This window comes from Chlamydotis macqueenii, chromosome 21 (assembly GCF_036417535.1).
Source record: "Chlamydotis macqueenii isolate bChlMac1 chromosome 21, bChlMac1.mat, whole genome shotgun sequence".
In the NCBI taxonomy this organism is placed as follows: Eukaryota; Metazoa; Chordata; class Aves; order Otidiformes; family Otididae; genus Chlamydotis; species Chlamydotis macqueenii.
Genome location: NC_141576.1, coordinates 8,820,970 through 8,833,076, shown reverse-complemented (window position 1 = coordinate 8,833,076; position 12,107 = coordinate 8,820,970). Strand labels below are relative to the sequence as shown.

Genomic DNA, 12,107 nt, shown 5'->3' with positions numbered 1-12,107 from the left:
TGGCCGAAAGTTTTCTCAAAGACCACATTTTTGGGTTTAATTCCCCACTGATGAAGTCCCCCTTCAGTTCTGTTTTACGTAACAAGTCCTGGAGTCTCCTGCTGTAGAGCAGACGATGGATCTCTCTCTGAGCTCCAGCGTCTTCCTCCAGCTGTGGACAGTGCGACTGGAGAAAGCATTTCTGATTGCCTCGTTATTCATCGGAGGATCAGATCAGCCTCTGGGCCCCACAGCGTTATCCCGCACAAAAGACACTGTTAGCTGTTGGGTGGCCCACATTTTCTTCTGTAGGTGCACGGCCCTGACCTCCTCACAGGCTTTATCACTGAGATTTGAAGTTTTCTCCCCAGTTTTTTTCCCTCTAGGGTCTCTTGCATGGTGTATTTGCCATTATATTTTTTCAATGGACTTAAGCGAGCACCATCCAGTTTTGATATTGTTCTGGTTTCAAGGTCACGATCCCTGATGCAGGTCCCTTGCAGGACGGTATTCCTGTTTTAAAGCTCTTTCCACCGTTAGCTGAGTTGGAGAGGTCATGGAAAAAATACCAAGACAGCTTGACAAGACCTGCATCCATAAACCCACGTTGCTGTTATGGTGGCTTGGCCTTGGGCCCCGCCTGAGCCCCTCACCTGGCCATGGTGTAACATGGGAAGCCGTGTCCCTGGCTTTTATTTTTGACACTAGGATGGGGGAATGGACAGTAATTTGTGGGTGATGCTGTAACGACTGATCCCAAGGGGATACATGCTGGGTTACAAGGATGATGGAGTGGTGGGTCAGCTCCCAGAAGACACTCTTGGTGGTTGCTGGTTACCTTTCCTTCTTCTTACGTGGGAGGAGTCACACAGCCAAGGGCAGGGCTACGAATCCGTGGCCAACGTCCACATTTTTCAAGTGCCCAAGGAAAATAACGGGGTGGACAAGAATGCTGGGTTTCCCCTGCACCTTCCCTCTGGGGAACCCAGCAGAGATCCTGGATCTCTGTGAGCAGCTGCAAGGCGCAGAGGTGAGGGACGGAGGCAAGGAGGTGACAGGCGGTCACCAGGGAGAGGCTCCGTGGGGATAAAAACCCAGCAGCGTTGCTCTCCCGACTGCCTGGGTGGGAGCGGGGGCAGGCTCCGGCCCGCGGCCTCACAGCCTCGCCCCGTCCCTCTGGCAGGGAGGCTCCAGTGGGAAGGAAAAAACCTGCGATCCTCAGGAAAAGGCTAATGACAGGCGAGACTCTGCCCAGACCGGCCCGCGGCTGCGGCCTGGCTCCCAAACGGCGCAATTAGGAGGCGTTTGTCGGGAGCAACCGCCCAGGCAGCTTCCTCGGGCAGCCGCGCAGCCCGCGCCGTGCACCCGCGGCGCGGCAGTGTCCGTCGGCGAAGCCCGGGCCCGTTCCCCGCCTCACCGGCAGCGCTGCCACCGGGCGCGGGGCCTCCTCTGCGCGCGGCCTGCAGGCTTAGGCCGCGCTCCCCGCGCGGGCTAGGCCGGGCTGCCCGCTGCCCCGGTGGGGGCGGTCAGAGCAGGCTCCGCGCCCGCCGGGCCGCGTCCCCGTGACCCCGGGGGCAGGGGCGGCCGCTCCGCCCGGGGGAAGCGATCGGGAGGGGAACGGGAGCGGCCCCGCCGCCGCCACATGGTCGCGCGCACTTCCCCGGTCTCGGGCCCGTTGGGGGCGGGAGCGGCGGCGCCGACCAATCAGGGCGCGGGATCGGGGACTCCGGGCAGGCCGGTGAGAAAAGAGAGCCTGGCAGCCGCGGCCGGAGCAGCCAATGGGCGAGCGCTCCTGAGGAAAGGCAGGTGCCGCCGCCAACGGGCGTTCCGCGAGGGGCGGTGGCCGGCAGAGGAACAGCCAATGGGCTCGCTGGATACTTAACGGGCGGGCCGAGCGGCGAATAGCGTGGCGCGCGGGCGGGGCGCGCGGGTTGGCTAGCCGGTGCGGGCCGCCATTGTGGCCAGTTCGATCGGTATCGGGAGCGGAGAGCGGAGCTCAGCGAGCCCGGAGCAGGGAGCAGCCCCCCCCCGTCCCCCCACGGCCGGCCTCAGTCACCATCACACCGCGGGAGGCGGCGCAAACAGCCAGTCACCACCACCGTCCGCACCGAACAGCCGCCGCCATGAGCAGCGAGGCCGAGACCCAACCGCCCGCCGCCCCCGTCCCCGCGGCGGCCCCCGCCGCCCCCGCCGATTCTAAACCTAACGGCGGCACCGGGAACGGAGGCAGCGGCCTGGCCTCGGCGGCGCCTCCCGCCGGCGGGGACAAGAAGGTCATCGGTGAGGGGCGGCGGGGCGCGGCGGGCGGGGTGGATCCGCGGCGGTTGGGAGGCCTCGGCGGCGGCGCGAGCTCCCCCCCTTCCCCCCCCACCCCCCGCCTTTTCCCTTCTCCCGCCGCCATCGCTGAGGGGCGGCGCGCGCCGCCGGGCCCCCCGCGTGCCGGCGGGGTGGGGGCGGGGCGCCTCAAAATGTCCGCCACGCGGGGCCTTTGTGTGCGCCGCCCCGCCACGTGCCGCCCTGACGCCGCCGCTCCCCCCCCCTTCCTCTCCCTCTCTCTTCTCCCCCCCCCCCGTACCCCCCCGTACCCCCCCCTTTTCCCGCAGCAACGAAGGTTTTGGGGACAGTGAAATGGTTCAACGTGAGGAACGGTTACGGCTTCATCAACAGGTGAGGGCGCGCGGGGCGGGCCGCGCGCGGGCCGGGCCGGGCGGGCGCTGGAGCGCGGGGGCGGCGGCGGGGCCGCCCTGTGTCCCCCTGCGCGGGGGCGCGCGGCGGCTGAGGCGCGGCCCCGCCGCCCGCCCGGGTTTTACCGCCTTGGCGTTGCGGTGCAGTCGGCGTAGCGGGAGCCTTCCTCTCTTCCTGGAGTTGTTTTCGCGGCGGCACTAATTACGTTCAGGTTTTCTGTGGGTTGCGGTGGGTTTTTTTTTGTTTTTTTTTTGTTTTTAAGGGTATAAAAGTCTACTGGCTGTTAGCTCACACAGAATAGCAGTTTAAGCTCCTGCATGATGCAGTCTGAAGAAACAAGTGCCTAGAAAATTCTTTTTATGGCGGTAGTTGATTTTGAAGAAAAAAACAATCATTTAGACTTAAAATAGTCTACCGAATACTTAAAATCGGCCTATCAGTGACGCTGTGCAGTAGCAGAGGAGTCATGGAGTTGCTCTGCGTACCCGTTCAAGCGTAGATGCTGGTGCTTTTGTTGGGCTTTAGGTTTGGTTTGAGTATTGCTTTTTTTTTTAAACCGTCTTTTCCCTTCTGACCCCGTCTTAAGCGTCTGCCGAGCTCCTTAGTCGGTTTTGTGTCTGCAGCTTTAAAAACTTGACTCTGAGTCCGCCCAGTTGGCGTTCTTCATGTAGGTTTTAATGTTAAATGTTGTGTAGCCGTCGTTGCTGTCAGCTTTTGTAGCCTCTTTGGCTTTTGCAAATGCGTGTAAAGTCGTAGGCCACAAACTCTCCCTCTAGGGAAGGCTTTTTTCCTGTTTCCCTCAGTAGTGGGAATGCTCAGTGATGTGAGTCAAGCAAGGAAGCAACAGCAGCTAGTTAAGACATCCGAATGGCTTCCCCCGTCATTAATTTGGCAGCTGTTTAATCCCTGAGGTTGCCATTTTTAATGAGAAACCCAGCATGATCTCGTGTTATCAAGAGATTAGAGCCGCAGCCTGAGAACCGAACTGGGAGGACATTTCCTCAACTCTGGAATCTCGCTGGCTTGCCGCAGGGGAAACTTTGCGGGAGCTTCTACCCTTGCTTGTCTTCGCTTAAGCCGGGTCTGCTTGCAGCTCAAATTAGCCTTGGAACTAAAATTTAGCTTTGATGTAGGTGCACGTTAACGTCAAGTATTTCCTGCGTTCTTTTAACGTTAAAAGTGTGTTTCTGTTCTGAAACGCTGTTTGGAATTCAGAGTACCTGTCAGTGTTTTCTCACAGTTATCAAAACAATAAATGGATGTGCAGGCCGCTTACCGTGACAGGAACCGCGCGTTGATGCCTGCCTTTGCATTTAGTGCTCCGCTGGACTTTCTTAATCTATCTGCTTGTCTGATGTTTTGTTTTTTTTTTTATTTTGGCTGTCAAAGGTGTTGAGGGGAGCATCATTTAGTGCAAAGGTGATAAGCTGCAGGACTTGTTAGGCCTTCAGGACGGAGGTTTCTCCTCTGCCATTCCAAGTGGCTTGCTGGAAAACAGCGTCAGGAGTCGCGTGGCAGGCACTGGGCTTTGCAGTTGAGCAGTAAGGGCTCTAACTAACCCCGTACGCGTTGGCTGTGAGTCATTTGTTGATCTAAAACTCCAGGGTCCTCTTAAATGGAAACTGCATTTCCAGAGGGACTTTAAAAACAAGTATCCCGTATGGTCCCCCAAAATCAAACTTGGGCGAGAGCGCAGAGCAGCCATGCTTGCAGAGCACAGGTGATGAGCCCTTCCTACCACCATTTTTCAGTTGAGAGTGAAGGAACATACTGAACGCTTTTTCAATTATTATTTTTACTGAAAACCTGTCTCTGGGCTCTTCTGAAGGTCTTCAGCTTTTGGAGCATCTACCAGATGGTTCATGCATTGCAAAGAGAGAGGAAAGTGTTTAGGCTCAGGCTTTGCAAGGGCTTCTGGATGCTGCAAGGTGGGGCTTTGGAGATAAGCTGCCTCGTGATGGTCTCTTTGGCTCTGTTTGCCCTTTCCCTACCTTTTTCCAGTAACCTTTGAGGCCGCTAGGCACCAATTCCATGAGGACACAAGGTGACTTATTTTTACTGATGCTGTCTGACAGAACAGCCGTAGCTTGGGTTGAGGTTTTGGAAAAGCCCTAATGGTCATCCTCGTGTTTTAAAGCCAGTGGTGAGGAACACCTGGCTTTATCTTTAAAAAAAAAAACCACCTCATTTTCTTCTGTCAGCCATACCTGTAACCTCTCCAGCTCTGAGCACGTGTTTGCAAAAAGCTGGCTTTGGGATGTCTTGAACCAGTCATTCTAGGAAATAAAAGCCGCTTTGCTGTTGATTCAGGCCGTTTCATAGGCTTGTGAAACTAACGCTGCGGCAAGGTTTGGTTGGTACAGCGCGAGCTTGGATGTACGGCTGTGAGTTTGTTATGAGTGGTGGAAATGGCGCGCACAGCTCTCAAAGCAGAGTGGGGGCTGTTTTGGCTGTGCCAAAAATGGCAGAACAGAAAGTTTTGTGCCTTCAGTTGGGCCCAGGTTGTGGTTGTCCAGCCTGTGGGAGCTGTGTTGTGATTGTACTGAAGGATGCTTTTGAATTCTTGTAGGTACGGACTTGAGCTGGTTTTTGTTTCTTGTGAGGGGAGAAACCCAAGCTCTGCCTTTCTTAGATTGTGACAGCCGATCTCCCACACAGAGCAACCAGAAATGGTGCACTGGGCGCTGTCAGGTGCTCTGTCTTCGGATGTCTCCATCAGTGAAGGCAGAGGGGTGTGCGGGAGGGAGGAAGAATGCTTTCACACGCGACTCGGTGGACTTCAGCGTGTGCTCTGGACCCTTTCACTCAAGCAGTAAGCTAGTAGGGGACTAGTTGGGAGCAGGCTGAGGAGCTGGTGCTGAAAGCTAGTTGTCCTGGCAGTTCCCTGTCCCCACCCCAAACAATGGGATTTTTCGTTTCCTGTGTGTTTCTTTCATGAATTTCCGTTTCCTGTTATCTTGCAGGAATGACACCAAGGAAGATGTGTTTGTCCATCAGGTAAGATTTCCCTCAAACTGAAACCTGTTACCCCTCTGACACTTGCTGTGCGTGACCTATGGAAGCAGGCCTGAAGTTGTGAAAGAGCCTCGCGTTTCCGAGAACTGTTACTTGAATGCAGACAACTGCTTCTCACTATTTCATTGCACGCAGAGCCTGCTCGTAGCTGGGAGTTTTGCACATCCGCGGGCATCAATCACGAGGACGTGAGATACGTGGGGTTGAGCAGGCCGGTGCTGTACAGTGATGAAAACTGCCCTGTCTGCAAGTGTGCTCTGACTTGAGGGTAGCTGTTTGAAGTCCGGTGAAGCTGCCTCGTGGATTTGTATCGTTGTCAGCAAGCGTATGGAAGGAAGGCTAAGTGAAAAGCTTGCAGCAGGGAGGGAAATTAATTGGGTTGTAATTGGGATGAAGTGCCAGTGAAGTTTTTTTTTTTTTGAGGCAAAACTTTCATGGAATGTATGCCTCCAAGCTTTCAATGAAAGCCTGAAAACATTTTAATAGATAGTTTTTCACTCACACAGATACGTACATTGAAATATTGTCTCAGGGAAGCACGTAAAACTCTGAAAACTAGAGCAGAGAGTGTGCACTGCACCTCTGGCTTTATTTCATGGGGCAGGTTGGCCTTAACCTAGTTCTTGGTGTCTGACTTGTAAGTCTGAGATCAGCTCTGTTTCTGCCCTGTCTGTCTGAGGCTCTCCTGCTGGGAAGCGGCCCGCAAAGAGTTCTTAGTGGAGCCCAGTTTACTTCTGGCATTTAGGAGTACATGGGCTGTTCTTTTTGTTTTGGGTTAGTGACATACTGCTGGTGTGGTGAGCACAAAGAGAGGACAAAGTAGCGCCTGGAAAAGGTTTCCACTGGAGCTTGGTTTGCCAGCTCCCCGCTTCTTGCTTGTGCTGTGTCTGAATTACTGGCTATTAAAATGTAGAGGCATTTATTTATAAGAGGTTGTTCGGTAATGCGCGGTGGAGAAAGGCCAAGCGACTGGAGTGTGTTGAGGCAGGAACATATACCCTGAAGGAAAGCGTTGAGACTTCATTACTCGATTTGCAGGTAGCGTAACCTGTAAGTGACCTTGACTTACAAGTCAGATTTCAGGACTTGCCGTGTAACTGCTGTCTGTGTTTCTAAAAGCACGCTTTGGCGGTGGCTTGTTTTAGTGTAATAATCATGACGCAACAGTTTTGGGGGTCTAACCTGAAAGAAATCAACTTGTTTTAGGAGTTAGCGCTGTGTATGCGTTTACCCATCCCTCTTATCAGGCTTGGATCTTATGAAGAGCTGTTAGGCTCAGCTACTGTTGTAACAAGATTTCCTGTCTTTCCCTAAACCCACTTCTTTATAGGCTGAGACTTGTGGGCATGTTTTTCCATAGATTTTTTTTTTTTCCCATTGAGTGAAAAAATCGAGTCATACTGTGTTGCTGGTATTTTTTGTAAAGTTGTTAATTTGTATTGCTGTTCAGTTAAAGCATTTGATAAGCAGAATGCAGCTGAGAGGGGTGCATCCTGAGTATTGACTCGTCTGTCCAAAATGTAATCCACTGCTGCACAGCACAGAAAATCCTGTTTTCTAGTTGTGTCGTTTAACGTGCGGGTACTGATACAAAGGCTCGTCTGGTGCTGACACCTTGGAAGGGCTAATCCTCGGTGCATCGTACGCGGTTAGAGTAGATCTGTGATTAACTGCCGAGTACCCTTGCTGAAGCGATGGTAGTGGGAGCCTCAGAGAGAGAAGTCTCTTCGTTTCTGGCCGTCGATGTGTTCGCATAGCTTGGGACGTGCGCGCTGCTGCATGCTGCAGCAGCCAGGGAAATGCTAGAGGGCTGGAAATCTGAGAGTGCGGTTGGAAAGCTTGCATAGGGGTGTGTGTACTTGATGGGAACGTATACGCGCTGTGGGGGTGTTTAGTGCTAAACTCTGGTTAGGAATGCTACGGCTGGCGTGCCTTGCGGGGGCTTTTTGTTTGTTTGTTTCCAAACTGCCCTTTCAGCTAGCAGGCAGCGTGTTGACAGCTGTTCCTCCTCAGCTGTTACACGTTTCAGATGGGCCAGAACTGGAGTGATACAGGTAAATTTTACAGCTTCTAGGTTTTTTGTGGTGGTTTCGTGGCTTTTTCAAGGAGTACAAGTCTTTCTCCTAAGATATTAAATACTCAAATTCCTTAATCTTTAAAAAAAGGTGGTATTCTCATGCTCTGCCTGTAAATGTAACTCTGCTGTATGATGTTGTTTAGACTGCCATAAAGAAGAATAACCCCAGGAAGTACCTCCGCAGCGTGGGAGATGGAGAGACCGTGGAGTTTGATGTGGTTGAGGGAGAAAAGGTAAACACGTAGAGAACGCGTGGAAAACTTGGTCTGCAGGCTTTGGTGTGGTGCCTGCGGTTTGAGTCGATGCCTGATGACATCCGGGGAGATGAGTGGTTTTTACTGCTTTACAATGTGGATGTAAAGCGTTGCTCGGTGCTGAGTTGCGTTGTGCTATAACTGGTTTGATGCTGACTGTGTACCTGCCTGACGCTCTCTCTGCTCTTCAGGGCGCGGAGGCAGCTAATGTTACAGGTCCTGGTGGAGTTCCAGTGCAAGGCAGTAAATACGCAGCAGACCGTAACCATTACAGACGATATCCACGTCGTAGGGGTCCTCCACGCAACTACCAGCAAAACTACCAGAACAGTGAGAGTGGGGAAAAGAACGAAGGAGCAGAGAACATCCCAGAAGGCCAAGCCCAGCAACGCCGTCCCTATCGCAGGCGGCGGTACCCACCTTACTACATGCGTAGGCCCTACGGGCGTCGACCACAATATTCCAACCCTCCCGTGCAGGGAGAGATAGTGGAGGTAACATTTGCTTAAACTGGCCTGATTACTTTGGAGCAGGGTGATGGGATGCAGCTTTCTGCCGCTTTCTGTGGCTGCTCAGGATGGTTTTGGTAAAATCTGGCGGTAGGGTGAAACGTGGGAGCAGCTGTCCGTAAGCTGAAGGTCTTAACGGCTTTTAAAAAAGAGTGTATTTGAATTTGTGTTAACTTCCTGCGTGATGAACTGGCAAAAACGCGGATGCCCGTGGTGCGTACTGTTGTGCCCCAGGACCGCCGCCCGCCGTGTTGCACACCTCTGCCTGAACCTGACGGGCCCCTTACGGCCGTCTTCCTCCCGGCTTGACTGGCTGTGGCGCTCGCAGGCTTCTGCGTGTGGTTGAGGTGATTTGTTGCCTAATGTCTTCCAGGGTGCTGACAACCAGGGTGCAGGAGAACAAGGCAGACCAGTCAGGCAGAACATGTATCGAGGTTATAGACCACGATTTCGCAGGTATGCTGCAGATCAACTTTTTTTTTTTAACCTTGCCTTTTAGCGACAGGGCTGGAACATGGCGATGGTCAGATGCTGCATTGTTAAAGCCTAGCTTGACTTTCAGGGGTCCTCCTCGTCAAAGACAGCCTAGGGAGGATGGGAATGAAGAAGATAAAGAGAACCAAGGGGATGAGACCCAAAGTCAGCAGCCACCTCAACGTCGGTACCGTCGTAACTTCAACTACCGACGCAGACGCCCAGAGAACCCTAAACCACAAGATGGCAAAGAGACGAAGACAGCCGAACCACCAGCTGAGAACACGTCCGCTCCCGAGGCCGAGCAGGGCGGGGCTGAGTAAATACCGGCTTACCATCTCTACCATCATCCGGGTGCGTGGCTGGAGGTTCTCCAGGATGCGATTTAGTTACTGACTTTTTGATGCTTTCCTTTAATTTTTGCCTTAAAAGGTTTGGACTGTTGGTGCTCGTGCGCGTTGTAACCAAACCGGCCGCGCTTGTGAGCATGCTGGCTGATGTGTGCAAAATCAAACTGTCAGGCTTTGCTGCACAAATGCTGATTAATTGGGAAGACTCAGTTACCAGACTTCAATTTTCGTTGATGGAGTTGCTGTAATCTTAAAAGTCTTGGCTGCGCTCAGTAGCTCAGGCTTAGGGCAGCCTCTCCACCCAGAGCAGTCACTCCAGCTGCGCTGGTGTCACTTGGAGGTAGCTGGGAGAAAGAGGTGCTGGGATCTACTCACCCTGTGAGCGTCCGAGCTTTTGTCACCCGACCCCACAGGGAAAGTGAGCAGTGTTAAGACCTCTGGGCATTAATTTCTAGAAAGTTGGCGCAGAATTTGCAGCGGCGGCTTTTTATCTAAACAAAGAAGTGCTGGAAAAACTGGTGGAGACGCTCCTTTCCGCTGGGCGTCCAGCGTGGCTGCCGTGGAAGTGCTGCAGCGCGGGTGAGGCTTGCTGCCTGGGAGGATTGCGTAGAGGCCGGTGTTAACGCGTTGCTCTCGTTGCAAGGTGCAGTGGTTGTGCTCTGGCAGTCGTTTGCCGCTGTCTTCTAGTGGACAGTTTTGCTACTTTGGGAGTGGTTTTGTTGCTAGGACTCTTTGTGCTGCTTTTTTTCCTACCGCTTCCCCTGTCTGTTCGTCCCCTCTCTTTCTCTGTGTTTCCTCTCGCCACCGTTCATTCCCCGTTCCTGCTGCGTCTCCCTCGTCGCCCTCTGCTCCGAGGGCAGGCGCGCGGAGGGGCACGTTTGGGCTCCGGCGGGAGCGGTGACGAACGGTCGCTGATGGGATGGACGGGGAGCGCAGGAGCTGGGCGTGGGGAGGAGGTGGGTGTCAGCAGCAGGCACAGACCTCTCAAGCTGGGAGTGTGCAGGGGCTCATTTTTGGGAGGCTGGGGATTGCTTGATGCTTCTTCAGGCCTTGCTGCGGTGTTGCCTGTGCCTTTGTTTAGCCTGGCGTTCGTCTTGGTGGCTAACACAAGCCGGATGAATTCTTAACATCGCGGGCTTCAGAGAAACCCCAGGGTGACATTTGGTTGCTCTTTGTCTGCTGATAGTGTTGGAGAGCGTAAATTGTGGTTTCTGTGGTCCGGGCTGTGGCTTGCCGAAGCCGCGCTGGCTCTGTTAGGCACAGGTAGCGATGTGCTCTCCAGCCATCTGAAGATCCCCGCTTGTCCCCGTGCCGCTCAGGGTTTACCGAAGGCGGTCCCGCAGCGCGGAGCTGCGCCTGTCTGCAGGGCGCGGAGCGAGCACCTCTCCCCAGGAGGCTGTCAGGAGCCAGGCTGAGGCAGGGGGCAGGGAGGGGAGAGGCGTAGGTGGCATTCCTTCGCGTTTAAATTCCATATCTCCTCTTTCTGGAGGCCTTTGCATTCGTTTTGAGGGAAGACGGCGGTTTTGGTCGCTGGAAGTGGGAGCGTCTTGGACAAAACACTTGTGTAACCCTCTGACAACACCTGCCTGATCATCCTTTTTTGTTTTTTCCTTTTTCAGTTTAGTCATCAAAGAAAAGACTTAAGAAATGAAGAAGAAAAGAAAATTAAATTCCAGCAATAAGAAATGAACAAAAGAATTGGAACTGAAGACCTTAAGTGCTTGCTTTTTGCTGTTGACCAGATTACTAGAACTATCTGCATTGTCTATGCAGCATGGGGTTTTTATTATTTTTACCTAAAGAAGTCTCCTTTTGGAAACGACAAACACGTTTTTTAAAAGCCTGTTTTTTCTCAATATACCTTTAAAGGTTTTTAAATTGTTTCATATCTGGTCAAGTTGAGATTTTTAAGAACCTCATTTTTAATTTGTATGAAATATACACCTGATTTTTTCAAGTCAAACTGCAAGCATCTGTTAATAAAGGTCTTAAAGAATTACTTTGTGTGCGTAGTCATTTAAAAACCCACTTTTGGATGAAAGGTTTTAAGTGTTCCTAAACTGCTTTATTTCTTCAGCGTACAGGCTGTTGGGGTAAAATGCAAAAAAAAAAAATTAAAAGTAAAAAAAAAAAATAAAATTACAGCTAAGCCTTGCTGCAAGTGGGTGGAAAGGCTCTCGGAGCGTGGAGAGGACGGCGGTTTGTGTCAGCCCCGTGCGTTCCCAAGAGCTCTTTGCTGGAGCAGCTCAGCTGTGTGTCCCTGCTGCAATACGGCCGTCACAAAACTGAAGTGGTGTGAGGGTGCTTAAAAAAACCAAACGAACAAAAACCCCACAAATCCACAAAAACCCCTCAAAACTTGTCATTGGTGATGTGCAGAGCACAGCTGCTCCTGACTTCTTACAACACAGGTGCGAGGTCTGTACAAGGGTTGCTGGTGTCTTGCTGCTGGTGGGCGGGAAGAGGAACCGAGGGAAAACCAGGATGGAAAATGTGGATTCCTGACTGAGATCCGGAGCCTCCAACGGCAGCCTCGCGGTGCGCGTGGGCCGGCTTTAGCCGCCGCGCTCGGCTCCCCGTGGGCACTGGGGAGCCCGGACCCCCGCTGCCGAGGCACCCGCGCTGTCCCTGCGGTGACACAGCCTGCTGTCGCGGCGGGTGTGGGGGAGCGCCGAAACTGAGCCGCACCGGGCAGCAGGAGCGGCTTTGGCGAGCGCCGGGCGCGCGCTGGGGCTGCTCCGCTGGTGACCGAGCTGTTTCTCCC

General features: G+C 53.3%; 1 protein-coding gene across 3 annotated transcripts; it reads left to right on the top strand.

The window, feature by feature from the left end:
• The first annotated feature begins 1,941 nt into the window (after positions 1-1,941).
• Positions 1,942-11,342, top strand: YBX1 (Y-box binding protein 1). 3 transcript variants are annotated; one of them, XM_086764352.1, is made up of 8 exons: positions 1,942-2,259; positions 2,583-2,646; positions 5,628-5,661; positions 7,900-7,989; positions 8,202-8,504; positions 8,893-8,975; positions 9,070-9,347; positions 10,968-11,342. In XM_086764352.1, exons 1-7 carry the CDS (start codon positions 2,103-2,105, stop codon positions 9,314-9,316), a joined length of 978 nt encoding a protein of 325 aa, XP_086620478.1. In that variant the 5' UTR covers positions 1,942-2,102; the 3' UTR covers positions 9,317-9,347; positions 10,968-11,342. The 3 variants fall into 3 exon arrangements, with proteins under 3 accessions (XP_086620478.1, XP_086620477.1, XP_086620479.1); XM_086764351.1 differs by having other exon boundaries at positions 1,944-2,259; positions 10,963-11,342; XM_086764353.1 differs by having other exon boundaries at positions 1,946-2,259; positions 9,082-9,347; positions 10,963-11,342.
• The last annotated feature ends 765 nt before the right edge of the window (positions 11,343-12,107 follow it).